General features: G+C 38.8%; 1 protein-coding gene across 1 annotated transcript; it reads right to left on the reverse strand.

Annotated features, from left to right (window-relative positions):
- Positions 1-1,654: 1,654 nt before the first annotated feature.
- Positions 1,655-16,980, reverse strand: sall1a (spalt-like transcription factor 1a). The gene is made up of 3 exons (XM_068049442.1): positions 16,676-16,980; positions 4,779-8,188; positions 1,655-3,215 (listed from the first exon to the last, which is right to left on the reverse strand). Exons 1-3 carry the CDS (start codon positions 16,836-16,838, stop codon positions 2,775-2,777), a joined length of 4,014 nt encoding a protein of 1,337 aa, XP_067905543.1. The 5' UTR covers positions 16,839-16,980; the 3' UTR covers positions 1,655-2,774.
- Between the last annotated feature and the right edge of the window lie 1,244 nt (positions 16,981-18,224).

Here is an 18,224-nt window from a genome sequence, read left to right on the forward strand (position 1 = left end):
CCATAAAACAGTTCTGAAGAAGGGTCTCTGACCTGAAACGTTAACTCTGCTTCTCTCTGCACAGATGCTGCCAGACCTGCTGAGTATTTCCAGCATTTTTTATTTTTATCACGATTTAGTAAACTTGGGCCAATTGGCTGTAATGATGAGGAAACAGCTTGTAGGGTAATAGAAAATATTCCAGATTTGAATGAAAATGGGAACCAGAAACGTTTTTTGTGAAATAATTTGCACAATAAATGTTGCATTCATTGTAATTCGTCCATATAATCTATATTTCGTGTTTTCAGTAAATTTTCCAATTCCCAAGTAGAAAGCAACTTGTTACAAGTATCAACCGTCTATTCTGAATGCAGCATATTTCAACATATCTGACTTAGCAGAATATGATAACTTGGTTAAAAGTAAATGCATTTTATATAAACAAATATACAGGTAGTGGCTTCGGCGCGATAACTAATTTCAGAGATAAGAAAAAAACAAATATCCAGCACAAAAGCAATTACCAGGGCTAAAACCCAGCTCCTCCCATCAATAGTGACTGAAGGACGGAAGGAGCCTGATCTAATCGATACTGTAATTAAAGATCCTATGAAGCGACCAGAGAGTGAGGAGCACGCGAAGAATTTATAATCCTGTCCCTGTGAGCACTTTATGAAGGAAAATCATTGGGAAAAGCTCCCACTGTCTCCTTCGATGTCAATACTGTGCGAACAGCAAGCAGGAGACAGCTCGAAAAGACTGTCAATAAGATCTGCTCGCATTTTCTTTCATAGGAACAGCAGCAAGAAATTATTTCCAGCGGAAAGGGGGCGTTTAGGCGAAAGTTATTTGTCCAATTCCCCGACGATCCCCTGCTACCAGACGGCAGCGAAAATACCTCAATCAATTGGGTCAATATTAAAACGCAATTTGATTAAGTTGCCATTCTACACGATTTCCCAGTTACTACAACTCTTGGGGAGGAATCCCTCTAACCAAGAGGCTAACATTTTAGTCTCAGATACTTATACTACTATAAATCTATAAAATGCAAAGTGCATGGAGATTTAACTTTGGTACAAGATGCAGCCCAGCACGCAGGCTGCGCTTTCTAACGAAGTAGATGGGCAATAGGTATCAGATATATCGCAAAGCTCTATACATCAAGTTTAGAATCTAGTAGTTTAAGTCGGCAACACTTCATTATAATTACCGAGATTATTAAAAATTGTGTAACTGATTTAATTTGTTGCTGTTCTATAAAAATATTGCACTTTTTCTATTTATTGTTGCTGAGATTAGTCGTGAGATGCTCTAGTGGTATACCGATAGGCGCATTCTCGGTATTTACCCGGCAGTCTTTACATACGTCAAACCATGCAATAATGCAACGTCCTTGTCCAACACAGTGCCATCTTTTAAATAGAATCATCGATTAAAATCACATCATTCTGCACTGTTGTTTTTATTCCCACAATGTGTTAGGAACTTCTCAGGTCACTAGTTTGCAAAAAACGCTGCTGAATTGAAGCGATTTGCTTTTTTTAAAAAGCCTTTTATAAATGGACACTTACCGAGTTTAGAAAATCGGTCCATTGGTTTGAAGGTAGTGGACAGGACCCCAAAAGAAAGTGTTTTAAGAGAGAAAGCAAAAATACACACGCATCAAGGGTGGCTGTTGCAAAACTCATGTATTTGATTAAATGAGTAAGAATTACAGTACCTCAGCTGTTAGTAGGTATTAAATTTTAGTGAAACTGGATCGTTTCTTCCAGCTTTCCAAGAAAGTGCATATATCAGTCACAAGGGTTTTTCATACCTAATACAAAATTATTACACAATAAAACACTATCTCTCGTCCGTCGGTGAAGATGAAGCTTTGTCTTAAGCAACTTACCGGTACAGTATATACATTAATGATTTTCCCTAGACATATGTCATTATGATATATATATACACACACAAGACATAATCTACAATAGCTTCATATTACTCCCTTCAAAATTGTTCAAAAGATGCATTTACGTAGCAGCAATGTGAAAGTCCAGCACATTTTTCTTCTATACTAAATATACCTATGGGGCAGAAATCTTTATTGTATTTAAAGGTACAATAACAGGAGTTTCCTTCTATGACCATCGTGCTTATTACTTCACTGAAACTCATCAACATTTAAGATGACTTAAGTGAAAAGCACAATACAAAGAACCATTTAGAACAGAAATGGTTTAACCTACAAAAAAAAACTTGCAATTTCACTTGGTGTTAAAAACAGTAAAGGATAAACTGCTTAAAGAGCAACAGCATTGACATTCAGTTTGAAGTCTGCAATTTACAGTTATTTTGTTAATGGAAGATATGACTGAACAATTAACTGATTGTGAATACTCCAGCAGACTACCAAAACTTTACATTATATATACAGACCATTCCTAGTGAGAAATGGTCTTTTGAGGCATTGCACCAATGCCAGTCATGTTAAAACTAGATTACTCACAAATCATAAAATAAGTTAATGCAAGGGCAAAAATCACCTAACAGAATAGATCTGCAAATGCTAGGAAACTTACATGTTTAAAGCACTCTAGTCCATTAGTATATAGGCCAAGATGCTGAAGACCAGTAGTTTACATTTGCAACTTGTTTGCAAAGCAAAGTTATCATCACTAATAAATAAGTTTTTCATACACTAAAAGTTAGGCATTGTACAAAAGGTGTTCTCACAACACTTTGGTCCATTGGCCTGAAAGACGCCCCAGATTACTTCCATTGTTGGAATGTTGACCATCACTTTAGTTTGATACAATTTCTTTGCTGTCTTCCAACAACCGGGTGAATTTATGGTTCGTTCCATTTTCAGTGGCTGACATTTTCTCCAGACCAGCTAGAGGCGCACTGGGTTCAGTATTGTGAAGCTTCTCCATGCTTCCCGTCAAACCACTGATGGGTGAGCTGCCACCATTGCCCAGACTAGCGGGGTTTGGAGGAAGCCCACCATTCTGAATCACTGAAATCTCATTGGTCTTCATTGCTAAGCCGTTCGTTAATGCCGCTGCGTACTGGTTCCAAAATGAAGTAGGGTCTCCATCGCGAGCCCTAACAGCCAAATCCTTCTGAAGCATTTCTGTGAATTTAATAGAATTTCCGCTTAGGAATGCCATGGGACCATCCACTGAAAGACGCCGTCCTCTCCTCGCAGGGGCACTGTTCCACATGTGTGTCCCCATATGAACCTTGTTGAAATCAGATGGAATAAAGTTAGATCACGCAAATACACAAGTATTGGGTACCAATGAAGACGTTGCCATTCACGATCTACGCAAAGGTAAAGAAAAATGCGTGCACTTTGGCGCCATGCTCGTGAACTGTACTGCATTTAGTTCGTTAAGACCACTGCATCAAATTTCTTTGCAATAACTTATACTATATCTGACATCCCTAACTTTGCGAATAAACCGTCTTACCAGACAGGGATAAAATATCTTTAAGTTGACAATCTGATTGCTCAGAAAGAAGCCACTGAAGGTTATTATTCCTCTCATATTACTGGGCGATCCCAAGAGAAATAGTGTCAGAAGAAATCAGCACACATTTGTAGTGCTCAATGGCTCCTTAAATTAAGTAGCGAACAAAAGTATATTTCATTTTTTACGAGTCTTTTTTCACACTTAGTTAGTCCATTTCCTACAAGTGATCAGTTAATCGTCAGGACGCAAAATACATCGAATTTTATTACTTATGTGTGAGAGTTCATTGTTTCACAAATCACAATTTAAGCATACTGTAATATTTTCCACTAATATAAATTCTACTTTGATATTTCTGGCCTAATGTCAATTTTCCGTACTTTTGTCTAACATCACGCGTTAATTACACTTTCTATCATCTATTTTCCTGTTCCCCGCCACGCAACCCCCCTCCCCCCCATCTCTCACAGGAAACACAGGACATCTCTGTCATTCTTTTTACTATACTGTGTAGAATGCTGCAACATGCAGATATCTTTGTACATATCGGCAGGTTTCTAGGTCAACCTATGAAGACGTACATTGAGATCGATAAAACCACACCAAGCGACAGGCCGGTGTACGAATGCCGACCACGCTGGTATCCAATCTTAGGATCTCCATCCAAACCAGAACTCTATATTAGCAGATGCCAGAGATCCTTCTTGCTTTTTTAAAACTTGCCAGATAATCACCTTGCAAACAATTAGTCTATGTAGTCCACTCAAGAAAGCGATTAAAAAAAAAATAAGGTACAGTCAGTGGATGAGGTACTAAGGTGTGCAGGAGTCATTTCATGGTTTGGGGCTTCTTTAGATCTTTGTGTACAAACAAACCACAATAAATATTGTGCATTGCCAAGCACTTGTTATCCTTTATACCCATACCCCTCCTTCATGCATTATCCACCTGTATAGAACATAAATGTACTTCAGTATTACTGACTGTAATACAAACTAATAAGAAAGATACTGTTCTGATATAAGTATGGGAGTGCATGCTTTCCATTTCACAGGCTCTAAAGTCAATTAAGGGGATTCACATTTATAAATGACTGTTTTAGTTAAATATATGCATTGTATATAGGAGTAGAGTTGCATTCTAACAAAGCAAAACTATTTTTACCTTACATCAGGTAAAACAGTGTGCACATCTAGTTTGTTTGCACCTCCCTCTTTGCATATTTAAAGCTGGACAATATCACTAAATGCTGCTGTGCTTCCATTTCAGTTAATATCTAAACTACATGCACAAATTAGATATGTTTGAGAACATAATGTAGGAAAATACCTTCAAGTTGCCTTTGGTGGTAAAAGCTCTTCCACATATAGTACAGGCAAATGGTTTTTCTCCAGTATGTGTTCTCTCATGTATCTGCAGAGCGCTCGATGAGGAGAATGTTTTGCCACATGCTGTGCAGTAATGCTGTTTTGGAATTCTTCTTTGTGGTGCTGGCAGGACAGGCGACATAGCAGATGCTGACAGAGGCCCTGATGAAATAAGGCTAGCAGGTGGATCTTTACAGTCCTGGGAACACCCATGCATGAAACCATTGACCTCAGTTTTGATTAGGGATGTCAAACTGTTGGCAGCCACATTTGAAGAGCTCTGATTAGGACCTACATTAGAGTTGTTGGGTTCAAACAGCTGAGATGGAAGGTCCCGCATTTGATGTGTCAACATGTGCTGCTTCAAATTACCCTTAGTGGAAAAGCCACGATTGCATACTGTGCAAATATATGGACGCTCTTTGGTATGGCTTCTGTAATGAATGTCCAAGGCACTCTGACAAGCAAATGCTTTGCCACAGATATCACAAGATGTATTCCTTAACTTACCCCGATCTCGACTGGGAAACAGCATGCTTAAAGCATCATCTTTAATTATTCGTTCTGTGTTATTGGAAGTCAGGTCCAAGGCACCACCATTGGTAGTTGTCGGAGACACTGAATTAGATAAATCTGATAGTAAAGTTCTGTGCTGTCTCTCTTCACAGCCTGGCGACTTTGACCTACGACTATCTGTGTTGCTGTTGGTTGGGGATGGAGCCTGCATGGAAGAGGTAGATTCTGAAATGGCAGGACTTCCAGCACTTTGGCTCTCCATATCCCCTATCATTGAAAAAGAGTCACTAGTCATTTGGTCTCCATCAGCTGATCCATTCTCACCTGACCTGAGGCTTGCTTGGAGTTGCTCAACAAGACCAGCATTAATCATTTTCATTTGATTCTCAAGAGCTACAATACTGGACATTTCTGATGGCAATGGAGATGGAGATAAACTGCCTTGAGACACCTCTGCAGATTTGGGTGTGTCTGGTACACTACTATCAGGACAATCTTCCATATTCTCATCTGAGTAGTCATCTATATCGTCAAAATTTTTGTCTTCAAATGAAGCCGTGTCAGATTCCATAGATTCAGGATAATTGTCAGCAACAGGAGTATTTGGAATCTGGCCTCCCATATGCATTCTAATGTGCTGCTGCAATACAACAGCATTTGTGAATTTCTTCTGGCAGATCGGACAAGAATGTTGAACTCTCAGTGGTGGCATGGCACGGTGAACACCATAATGGGTCTTCAGGTTTCCCTTAGTGGTGAATGCACGACCACAGACTTTGCATTTGAAGGGCCTCTCACCAGTATGTGTACGATAATGCATCTTCAGTGCACTATGGCAACTAAGAACTCGATGGCAAATGACACATTGGTTGGGGTCCGTCATCTTCCTGTCAATATTTTCTACTAGTTGCTGCAATTTCGAAGTCTCTGATGCCTGTAAAGAATCTAAGAGACCTCCAAATGGAAACTTTGACTTAAACTGGTCTGACATAAGTGGTATAAGTGGGCTTGTAAAAGCAGAAGTAGTACTGAGACCTGAATCAGATGCACTTGAACTGACAGGGACAGCCAAGCTGGTGACAGAATTAATAGATTGTGTGATTTCATCTAGTTTACCATTTGAGGTAGGTGAAGCACTTTCTTCCACTTCGTCCAAATCATTAGCATTTTTCACAGAGGGCTCTGTTGCTCCCAAGTCACTCTTGACTGAGCCAGGAGGGCTACAAGATGACTGATTAACTGAGATAGACTGACACTCCTCTGATTTGATAATAGCAGACAAACCTGATATAGTGGATGGGAGTGGCAGGCCCACAGATGTGGTCAATGTAGGTAATACAGGCTTACTATCCAGCCAACTTGTTATAGGTTTTTCAGGTGGTATAGACATTCCATATGGAATACCTGTATTTGTTGGTACATTGTCTAAATGTTCTGGAACTGGATAGGGGTTCATATGAATATGGGGGTATTTTTCTCTGTGCCTCTGAAAGTGAACCTTCAAATTTCCTTTTGTGGAGAATCTGTTACCACAAATGTTGCATTTGTAAGGTCTCTCGCCAGTATGAGAGCGTAAATGAATCTGCAAGGCACTGTCACTTCCAAACACTTTCGCACAGAACCTGCACTTGTGTTTAAAGAAAGCCTCATCGGAGCTGCTTTTAGTCTCAAATACTACCACATTTGGTGGCTTTCCTTTCCTTTGATTTGCCAGAGCGGTCATTGAGCCAAGGTTTCCTGAAGTTGTTTCAATGCTCGAGAGAGGGGTGGAAAATACAGAAGTGGATGTGGAGGACTGAGGTAGCAGTGAGCTGGACAAACTGGATGCAGGAGTTAGTAAACTGCTAATTCCAAGAGCTGGTGTGGACACTGTAGATACTGAAGGACTGATTAACTGAGAACCGCTGATGGTTTTTGTAGATACACTTTCAGAGGGCTGTATGGTACTAGGCAATGAGGATGTGTTTACTTTTGGAGAACTACTGCCAGGCTGAGCTATGGTGCTTCCAAGGCTGCTCTGAGGTAGATGAAGTTGCTTTCCACCATTGATGCTGGCAGATTGGCTGGCAAGGCTCTGTGCTAGCCCAGCTGCAGCAGCAAGCTGCTGAGATAGATGTGAACTAAGTGTAGTTAATGGATTAACAGCAGTTCCTAAAGTACCTTGGGAAGAGTTGACTGGTGGTGGAATTTCTGTATTTTGGGAAGCCAATAAGATTATCTGGTGACGGATTTGTTCAATAAGCTGTAACTGATGGATCTGTTGTTGCTGCAAAGCCAGTAGTTGTTCCATAAGTGCTGGAACAGCAACTTTACTGTTTGATGCACTATTAGATCTTGTTTCCTGGGAGAACTGGGCTACGGCCACCTTAGTACTTTGAAGGTTTTCAATGATCACATTACTGTTTAACATTGAAAAATTTCCCAGAGCTGTTAGATCACCTATATGAGGTAGAGGTGTTGTGACAGCTGAGGTACCCATTGTGGGATAATTACTGCTTGTATTACTATTGTTATTACTGTTAGAACTGCTAACGTTGCTGTTGCTAGTGATGCTGGAAGTGTCCACCTCCATGGATTCTTCCTGGTCAAGTTTTTTATGCTCTACAAGGTCATTGCAGTCTGCTTGACTTGTGTTATTAATTTTGTCATTTGCTTCTTCAACAGGGTTATCAGGAGATCTTGGAGAGGAGCTTTCTGAAGGAGCTGTTGAATTTTCATTTACAATCAGAACCAATTGTTTCTTAGTGCAATTTTTTTTGTGATGAAGGAAATCGGGCAGTTCAAAGAACTCAGCACAACATCGGCCACAGACATGAGCATCCCCATTCTTAATGACTCGTTCTTCTTGTGAAGTTCCTAAAAAAATCAAAAGGGACATGAGATTAGTCAACAAGCAGACACAAGATCCCTCACCAAATATGGTACATGAACTACATGAAAGGAATAAGGAGGGTGGGAAAAAAAATCAATGTTTGAACATCATAGATCTTACTTAGAATGAAAATCTGTAAAGCCTGCAATTGGATTCCATCATTCACTAAATCTCAGTGAATCATGTACCTCAGACAATCCATCAAAATATAAAATTCTCCAAATTAAAGACATTGGAGCTTAATGAAATTCCATAGAAAGTATTGATTTCCAATATTTCATACACATCATCTCCTTGTCCACTGGGTGCAAATCAAACATTTGAGGACTTGTTAGACTCTTCAGCGACTGTCAGCTGTCTTCATTTCTAGCAGAATAAGAGAGGTCTTTGACAGTTCACTCCATGTCACTAAACCAATTTGTAATCATTCAAATCCCAATCACTATGTGACAGGAGAAACAGAGACCATGTCACCTGGTTGCAGGCAAGAGATACTGGGGATGTTGTATCTAACTGTATCATGGATTCTCCTGAATCTTCCCAGTCTTAAAGCACTACAGTTTATATATATAAGAAAGCTATTTTAAAATATATCAGCAGATGAGTAAATGCAAAAATAATGCACAAAATAGGCTCGACATTATGTTTTCAATGCATAACCAAAATATGTGCTGCACTTAACCCCTTAAATTTTTTTTAAAAGATTGTTTGAATGTTCTAAATATTGCACAACATCCTTTAAAGCTTTTTATCATCTCTCCAGGATGGTCTGTTGACAACCAATTTAGTAGGATCTCTTAAATTTAAAAATTGCTAATCTATTGTCCAACTTTCAAAGCTATCGTTATGGCAAAATATACTGAAGAACATTTGGAAGGCTAATAGGTCATATATTTCTATTGCTCCATTTACATTGGTAGCTGAACAAGTTTGGTGGACGCTCTGGGTATCCATTTGGAAAACTATAATATTTACACTGCTATGGACCTCTAACCTTTTAAACCCAGCAACACAGGTGCAGAGAAGGGACACCAGCATTGCAACTAATTCACCACACTGGTGCCCTTTATTGCTTGCAGACATGCAAAGAGATCAAAGGCTCCCTTTATATGCTCTCGCAGAACAGTTGTAAAACTGGTACAACACCCATAGTCGAGAAATAGTTCTCATATTGGTATGTAGGGAGAGAATTTCATGGCTTTAGGTTACTCCAAAGCAGTCCATATTAAAAGTAAAGTTTCATGCTATAAAATGGATCTAGTTGCATTATGTATTAAAATCAATTTAGTAGTTCTTGTTGGCAGGCCATAAATGATATCTTCCCTTTAAGGTTATTTAGTCAGAGAAGCTAGTGTAATCATCTATCTTTCTACAATTTAATAGAATAAATAAGATGGAAGAAAGAACTTGCATTTATATAGTTCCTCATGAACTCAGGATGCCCTAAATGCTTTCCAGCAAATGAAGTACTTTTGAAGTGTAGTCACTGTTGTAATATATTGAAACTACAAAACTATTTCAAAGTAGTTTTCAATAAGTATTCAAAGAATAAATGACTAACAATTCCAAGGAAACTCACTAATTTTATTTAAATGTAATGATGAAGGACATTAGAGCATTAGCTTGTGATGTCATGAGTGGTAGGATGCAGGGACAATTCCCCATATATTGCAGATATCAGCCATATCACTAAGTAAATGCCAAGCCGAGATCAAGAAAGAGGTACCACCTAATGACTTGGTCAGAGTAGTATTGAAGCAACAGCTACAAATTGTTTGCTTGCTTAGCTATATGACTGGAAGGCACTGGAGGGAAACAAAATAGTGGGGAAAGTGCCCTCCAATCTTCAACAGGTACTGCACTTACAAAGATGAATGATGTAGAATGGTACAATTTACAATTGAAGTGGGCACTGTGCACTGAGATATGAAAGGAAATCTCTTTCTTTCCTCACATTGAATGAAGAGTACCTCTGTGTGCTAGGTATAGCAAAGACTTCCACATTTATAAAGAGCTAATTTATGATTTTGATAGGCCCAGCACAGAGGAAAACTTCCTCCGTTGTGTCTTAACCTCCCAAACTCAGAAAAGAAGCTTAGCGTACCAATGTGAGTTTTCTGATTCCCGACGCCAATTATCCACATGACTTCTTACTTTGTGCCAATTTGTGGGGAAGTGGTTCATGGCCACTGGGTTATGGCTGCAAAAATTAATGTGACACAAAATCCATCCAACTAGCATAGAGTGGAATATTCAATCTAGTCTGGAATACAATATAGATGCTGGAGATGACAGGACAGTAAGTATGTTAACATTGAGCCAACTGTCCCCCTGCTCAATGTACGTCTGATAGTATTTGGGTGCCAGAGCACACTGAAGAATTTACTGAGTTGACTGATAATTATGGAAAATATAAATGTATGTATGTATATACATACATGCACAGAAAGACCAACATAAAGCATTGCAGCAAAAACGTTACTGTATATTTTCAATTATATACAATTCAAAACCATTTAATTTTTGCAAATTGCTGAATTAAATATCAATACAATTATGTACATGCTTCACTTATAAAAAATAAAGAAACTTAAAACTGTAGGAAAATACGCCACCTAATAAAGGCTGTACATCAATGGGTTATGTTATATAAATGAGAAATATCCAGAAATGAATGTTCTTAAAGATGACTGCTGAAGCAAAGAAAATAGAAAAGGTTGCTCTATGCAGTGATTACCTAATCTTGCGTATTAAATTGCTTAAACTGGTTCAAAGAGGCTTGGGAGGTTAATGGGTTATACAGTACTTGCCAGTGCCAGATTCTGGAATGATTTTTGACAAACAACATGCAGCCTTCACAGCTGAAAATATTTGTGTTAATTTGAAACATTTAGTTGCAAAATCTGATTTATTGATAAGCAAATTGTCCCCATTCAGACCATTCACTGAAAGATCTTTTACTTCCTTTTTCATTCGCACTGTTGCTTGCATTTCTCATCACACTGAGGATTAATTTGCAAATCAAACAAAAATTTCAGCCCTCTAACCCACTTCATCCTTTTCAAGGACAGGATGGCTCCCTATTGTTTGCTCAGCATGAGGACAGCAACTTCTGTCTCACAATGGTGTGTGGTCATCAGGGAAGGCCCAGAAAGCTGATCTTGTTTAATTCAGGGATTATCTCTCTGCATGTTTCCCTTTACTACAGAATTAGATAATAGAAAGTTGCCATGACATCAGAATCCAAGTCCATAGCAAAGCACAGGGACAATTAATTCCAGATATTGGGGAGATCATCTGAAATAATGTGGTTCAATTACCACACTGCTCAAGTGTCCCTGGGCTACATTCAGAACAATAGTCGTTAATGTCATCTTCTGCAGCACATTCAGTTTAATACCTACAAAGTTGTAATTCTGTGACCTGCTGAGCTCTATTCTTATATGCAGTTTTAGAAGTTATTTACATATTGTTGCACATAGTCAAATCCAAAATGACCATAACTCTATGCATTCCATATAATTTAATTTGCCAGAGATGACAAGAAATACACAAGCATTATTCCTCTATGGTATTCTGCAACCAAATTGTTAAAATATTAAGTTAATTATTATTCATGTCAACTTTAAAAAGGAACTTGGATGCCGAGGACTACGGGAAAGGAATCAAAATGTGATAGCTCCAAGGAACACCAAAGTAGCAAGTGAATGATTTATCTGGCATCTGGCTCAGTTTTGAAGTTTTTAAGCACACAGAGCCATCTGCGCTTAAGGAAATGACATTTGAGATATGATGGATTTTTCTAAATTACTTGGTTCATCTGCTGCATAAATTAAACATGGATGTTCATGCTATAGTTTGCCTGTCCAATAAGTATTATTTTTTCAAAGAGAATTATGACCAAATCTGAGAATTTAGCAGCAATTCTAATTAACTTCCAATACTTGACATGTTAAAAAGTTATGCCCCTTTGCCTCTATGTTAGTAAGACTCCCCATGTAGAGAAAAATATTTTTCAACTTGATCACATTTATCAAAACACAAAGGCACTCTAGAACCTCGTTTTGCTTGGCCAGCTGTGTTAAACAAATAATTACCAATACAAACTAAATAACTACTGTGGGAAATCACAAGATCCACTTCATCAGTTTTGTAACTCAACATGAAAAAAATCTGAAGCTCAGACCCACAAGCTTATTGTGGTCTGAATATATTAGTTAGTAATGCGAATCAATACCGGAATGATAATTCTAGTGGAAATCTATCTAATTGCAATTTTTAAAAACCGTGCAAAAATAAAACATGAACCAATGAATCATACCTGCTATTAAAGTCACAATGTCAGAGCACAGTGTACTACTGTCCTATTCAACAAAATAAAGCCTCTAATTATTTTGCTTCAGGCCTTTGGAGTTTTATAGACTAAAACAAAATGGGAACACAAATTGATTTACAATTTTCAAATGAAATATGGTCTAAGAAACATTTAGTATTTTTTATAGTTTATTTTAAACAGTTTCCTATTTGTCGATATCAACTAAAATATATATCCATATAGTTGTACTTTATGAATTGTCCTGTTCTGACAAATGTTTAATAAATATTTACTACTGTTGGATGTTTGGTACTTTACACAACACGAAAAGTAATGATCTTTAAAGAAATGAAAACTTCACAATCAATACTGAAAATACAACATTGTGCACTTCACTGCATTGCAAATATATTGGATACAGAATCAAACTATTTTTCAACCTATTATTTTATATATATAAAATTTGGTAAGAAATTATTAAACACAAAGTCGATGACAGTTCAAAACGTGTGTTAGGGGACAAGACACATCCCAATGTACAGCAAAACATTTAATGCAAAAGGATCGTCCTTCTAGTTACTTCTTTTTGTTATTGTTTCTAACAAATTAGTTACTTATTATGTAAACTGCAAAGATCCTATTGACATTATGCAATTACATCTTTGAAACTACACTTCCAAAGTATGCCAAAACTGCGGTGATTTGCTGTTTTATGAGCGAAGCTCAATTATGAAATAATTCCGGCATTCAGCTGAAAATCTGGGTGCAACAGAATGAACACTAGATGGGGTGCCTGTTGCAACAGCTAAGTGAAAAAACTTCAGTACTACTGTTCTACTCACACGTAAAGTATTTTTGCTTTCGGCTACATACAAGCTTTGACTGCATAAACATTGGCAATGTGACAAGAAACTAAATCCTTGTTGTAGGTAAGGTAAAACTGTGCCGTGGGAACTACCCGTCAATCACCTCATCAGGGGTCTGGCATTTAAGGGGAAAGGGGAAAAGGGTTCGTGGTTTATGTAGTACTGATAAGGTTAAAGCTGAAATAAACTACTGATATCCTGCTAGGATGGCTGCAGGACTAACTTCTGGGGTCAATTCAAAGGTACTGAAGTACATCTTGTGTTATGAACTCTTGTCACCTTAGGATGGAAGGAGGCCGGCAAAGGTTAAAACAGCAGAACAGTAAAGTACTTCGTGGCTCCCACCATTAAGAACCGTACAAGATACAGCCATTTACTACAGTATCAGGATAAGTTCAGAAAAGCCAAAAGTACCTTTACAGCAAAGGGATAATAAAATCATTTATTCAACTCTCCATGTTTCTTACTAAGCTGTTTACCCAACAATGCATAGACTACCCTATAGGCTCACCACTGTGCAGCGATAAAACACTTGATCCAGCAATAGTGCCAAGAACTCACATTGCCAAGTACACATTTTTAGAAAAATAATTGTACACCAACCAATCCCATTACAAATATTAGTTATTTTTTTTGAATTTTCCATTTTGATCAGGTTACTTAGAACAATGTATGCTTATTGCAAACTGAGTTGCCATATGACAGTGCAAAAGGCTCATGTTTATATTCATGTATTAAAGAAGCTTACTGCATTACACATACAACACAAAGGTCAGTCCACACTGGAAATATACTAAAAAAAAGCGTGGCAAAAGCATTTTGCATCCATAAGATCTATGTGCAGTTTAGATAACAAGAGAGCAAGCTACAAATGTGGGCTATATCATTTTGGTTTAATCCAAAATTCGTCTAAAAAGTTCGAAAAAATTAAAAATTATCATCCATTCGGGTAACTCTCTGAAACAACAATAAACATGCACTTTTTAAAAATAGACTTCTTTCTTCAAATCGCACTGGATCCAAATTATTGTTGCTTGTGTAACCCTTGGAGTGAAAATCTAGTAAACTTGCCTTTTCTTGTGCAACTCTACTGTGAAGCAAGACCCAGACCCAATAATAATAAAGCTCGATAAATGATTACAGTGTGCAACCCATTCTGATTTAATGCCTACGCTATCATAAATAAGCATAACAGTTAAAGCAACTTTTTTGTTAGGACATCTTATTTTCAATCAGCACTTGGTCGAAAGATTTCGCGTTGATCCGCTTTCAACAACAGAAAAATAAAATCATAAATAATCTGAGCTGCTGGTCACGGACCGCATTTCACGTTTGCAAATATTTGACAAAAAAAGTCCGAAAACTAAATTATCCATAAAACCTCTTCAGTTTTGACATCGGTAAATTATAGCACTTACCACTTCTAAAGAATCAGAAATGCGTGTTAAGTTCCAATACACTCCAGTGCAAGACCTCAAAATATATCCTGTTTACACCTGTAAAACTATGAATCTACTGCAGCAAATCGATCCTTATCTACCCTATATTCCACAAAGTCTAAAAAATATAACTGACTTTCCATTATCTCAACGCTAAGTTTATAAAGGGTACATGAAATCTTCACTTACTCCTCAATTAATGACAGACTACAATATACTATGAATTTGAAAGACTTTGGGGGAAAGTATTTACAGTCTCTGCAATACTAACTGGCTTTAAACATAGATAATTTGGTGGAAAAGTGAAGATACATACCTATGTTCAAGCAGTTTTGTTGTGATAGCAGTGTTTAATGAATAACCCTGGTTGAGTGGTGTTGGGCTGGTTTAATAGTAAATCTCTGGCTGATCCAGGAGGCTGAGTGCGCTGTGTGCTCTATTCACAGATCAGGATGAGTCACACACATCCGAACTGGCACGTCAGCTCCTGCAAATTCCCTAATAGTGCAATTTGTTGCTTTTTGTAACAGGGTGAGCGAGCGTGGAGTTTGCATAGCGGACGTGAGTTATCGTCCAAAAATCATCCTAAAGTATCTGGAAACAAAGTCAAAGGTGCTTCCTAACCCCCGGGGCTACGAAATACAACCAGTGTCCTCCGAAACGTCGGGAATGGCAATAGCGAACAAAATCATTTTCTACTTATCTGATTTTTACAGCCCGGCCTTTTCTTTCTAGTGAAAAACCAGATAATAAATATTTAGCAACTGAACTAGGTACAAAAATATACAGTAAGTTAATTCTCGTATTTCAAACAAATCGACTAAAGATTTACATTTCTCTGCAACATGAATTAGCCTTTAAAAATGAATAAGCAAATAAGGGTTTCATAAGTTACTGCGTCAAGTAATTATTTTCAAGATCGTCTGAACCTCAAGAATGACTCGTACTCAAGAGAGATTCTGCACTTAAGAAAACACAACGCTGGGTCTTTGAAACCGAATGTTGACAGACTAAGCATTAACGTGTACAACTTTCTCGCATAGACGACGTTTCTGTGAAAAATGCAGTAAACTACCCGCTGCTGTGTTAAAACAGCAAACAACGGGGTCACGCCCGCGTATATCTTTTAAAATGTTAATTGCCTGAAGCTTACAGCAAATGGTCTTTATTTTTGTTCTCGCTCCTTTTCTAACCATTTTCTGCTGGGATTCCTGCACTTTTTAATCCATAAAGTCACACAGATTCGCGTTGTGGCTCTGCCTTGCATACCCACAGTAACCAAGCGAACTTTTTTTCCTAAACAAGGTGTTCGACTCCCAGTGACTGAAGTCATATTGGGACACACACAGCGCTGCCATCATTACAGTCAAGTTATTTTTAAACCTAGCCTACGGTTGCGGGCTCCTTTCCATCAAAACATTCAGCGTTATTTCAGCTGAATACTGCCTTTTAAATCCACCAGCGAGTCGAGAGGGAGACTTTTGGAAGACGTGATACTTCGATTCCACATGTGCAGCGCTGGACCAGCTTCATTCCACGCTCTTGCAAAGGTACGAAATTAAACTTTCTTTTTTTGGAGGAGGAGGGGGGGCGGGGGGTGGGGGGGGGGAGGGAAAAGAGAAAATAAAATGTAACGGAAGGCAGTCACCCTAAGTGTTTGTTGTGCATCTCTGCTCATCTTTTTGCCTATCAGCATGGTTGGAGCACATCGTGACTTCTGTACAATTAGTAGCAGAGCCTCCAAACAAGAGGCAACGTGTTAATTGCTAAATCGTGTTAATTTCGAGGCTTCTAACTCCTGAAATCTCCCCATTTCGAACTTTGGATAATTTCACTCACAATCAGACTTACCATTCTCTGCGGATAATGCTATATCCTGGTCCGACTTGATGTGTTGCGGCTTCGCCTGCTTCCGACGCGACATGGTGGTTGATACATCAGCAAGCGAATAAAAAATTACAAATTCTGGAGTTGCAAAATTACGGAAATTGACCCTGCCGCCTTCAGTGCGCATGTGTGGGGTATAATTATGATTATCAATAATGCATTGCGATTAATCATCCGCTTCTTGAAAGCCGATTGGCACGTTTCCAGGCGCGGCTTAAAGACTATTCAAATTACTCGACTAAATCAATTAGCTTGTGATTTGCTGGCGCGCTCTGGCTCCGAGTCCTGTTCTCCGGGCTCTCGCCCAATGAATGGCTGTGCGTGAATGTGTGAGCGCCGGGGCCCCGGCACCTGGATACTACATTCCTTAGCAACCCGCTCGCAGCCAGATTGCCTTTGCACGCGCCTGGTTGCTAGGGCTAGTTTCAAACTGCAGCAGTCGTCTCGATTTCTTTATTTACTGTTGTAATTGTGTCAACTTGTTTCGACTAATTCGTTTTCCTTTCTATCATTGCATTTAAAATACATGTGCGTGGGTGTGTGTTTGTGCGGGGAGGGGAGGTGAATGATTTTTTTTCTTAAAGTTGCAATTGACAAGTCTCAGTATCGAGCTGCTTGTTACTTTCCATTCAGTGTGACTGACTGAAAGTCGGCAGCATCGGGACTAAATCGCTGATCGCACTGCCAAGGCGAGACATGTGCGTGTCTGCGGAAGGATGTTTGTTATTTCACAACATGCCGCGAATCAACGGTTCGGAGCCAGGCGAACTGGCAGTGGCACCACATTGTTGGGGATGGTGCATGGGGGGCTCGATTGTACTCCGATCTTTGTTCCGTGTTTGTGATGTGCTTTGGTTGCCTTGCAGCCAGAATAAACTGATTGGTATTCTTTTTTTGGCGAAACTTTAATATTCAAAGTTTCTCATAAAGAAACAAAAAAAGCCCACTTTTTTGTAGTGGTGCTAACTTTCACCCAAACTTTGAAGTTATTTCTGTAAAGCTTGATCCTGCCCCCAAGTTCCGCCTGTACACCAGGACCACGGTGTCCTTCACTTTCTACATTGGCTACTCGCAGTCAGTGACGATCGCCACAAGATGCGCCAGTTATTGGCACTCCCAGCTGTCAGTCAGGGGACGCTTAGGTAGTCGTTGGTTACTTGAGCTTTCAGTCGTGCATCCTCGATTACTATCAATTCTGTTATGTTTGCAGTGGAGACGGCGTCGCCATGGCTAAAACTTAACTGGCTAAGGGAGTTTAGCTACTGACGATCACTTTTTTTTTAACAAAACGTGTCCTCTACCTGTAATTATAACGGAGTTTGTGTGTGTGTATGTGGGGGGAGGGAGGCGTTGACAAACATGGTCTACTACTGGAATATCTAACACAAATTGTGCGATCGCATGAACGAATTGATACATTAACAAGAGTGAAGAAGTGTAAGACTGCAACAAAGTAAATTATTGATTAGTGCGAGACACATCAATGGACCTTTTGGAATTTCTTACACAGTAA

Source organism: Heterodontus francisci, chromosome 17 (assembly GCF_036365525.1).
Source record: "Heterodontus francisci isolate sHetFra1 chromosome 17, sHetFra1.hap1, whole genome shotgun sequence".
NCBI lineage: Eukaryota > Metazoa > Chordata > Chondrichthyes > Heterodontiformes > Heterodontidae > Heterodontus > Heterodontus francisci.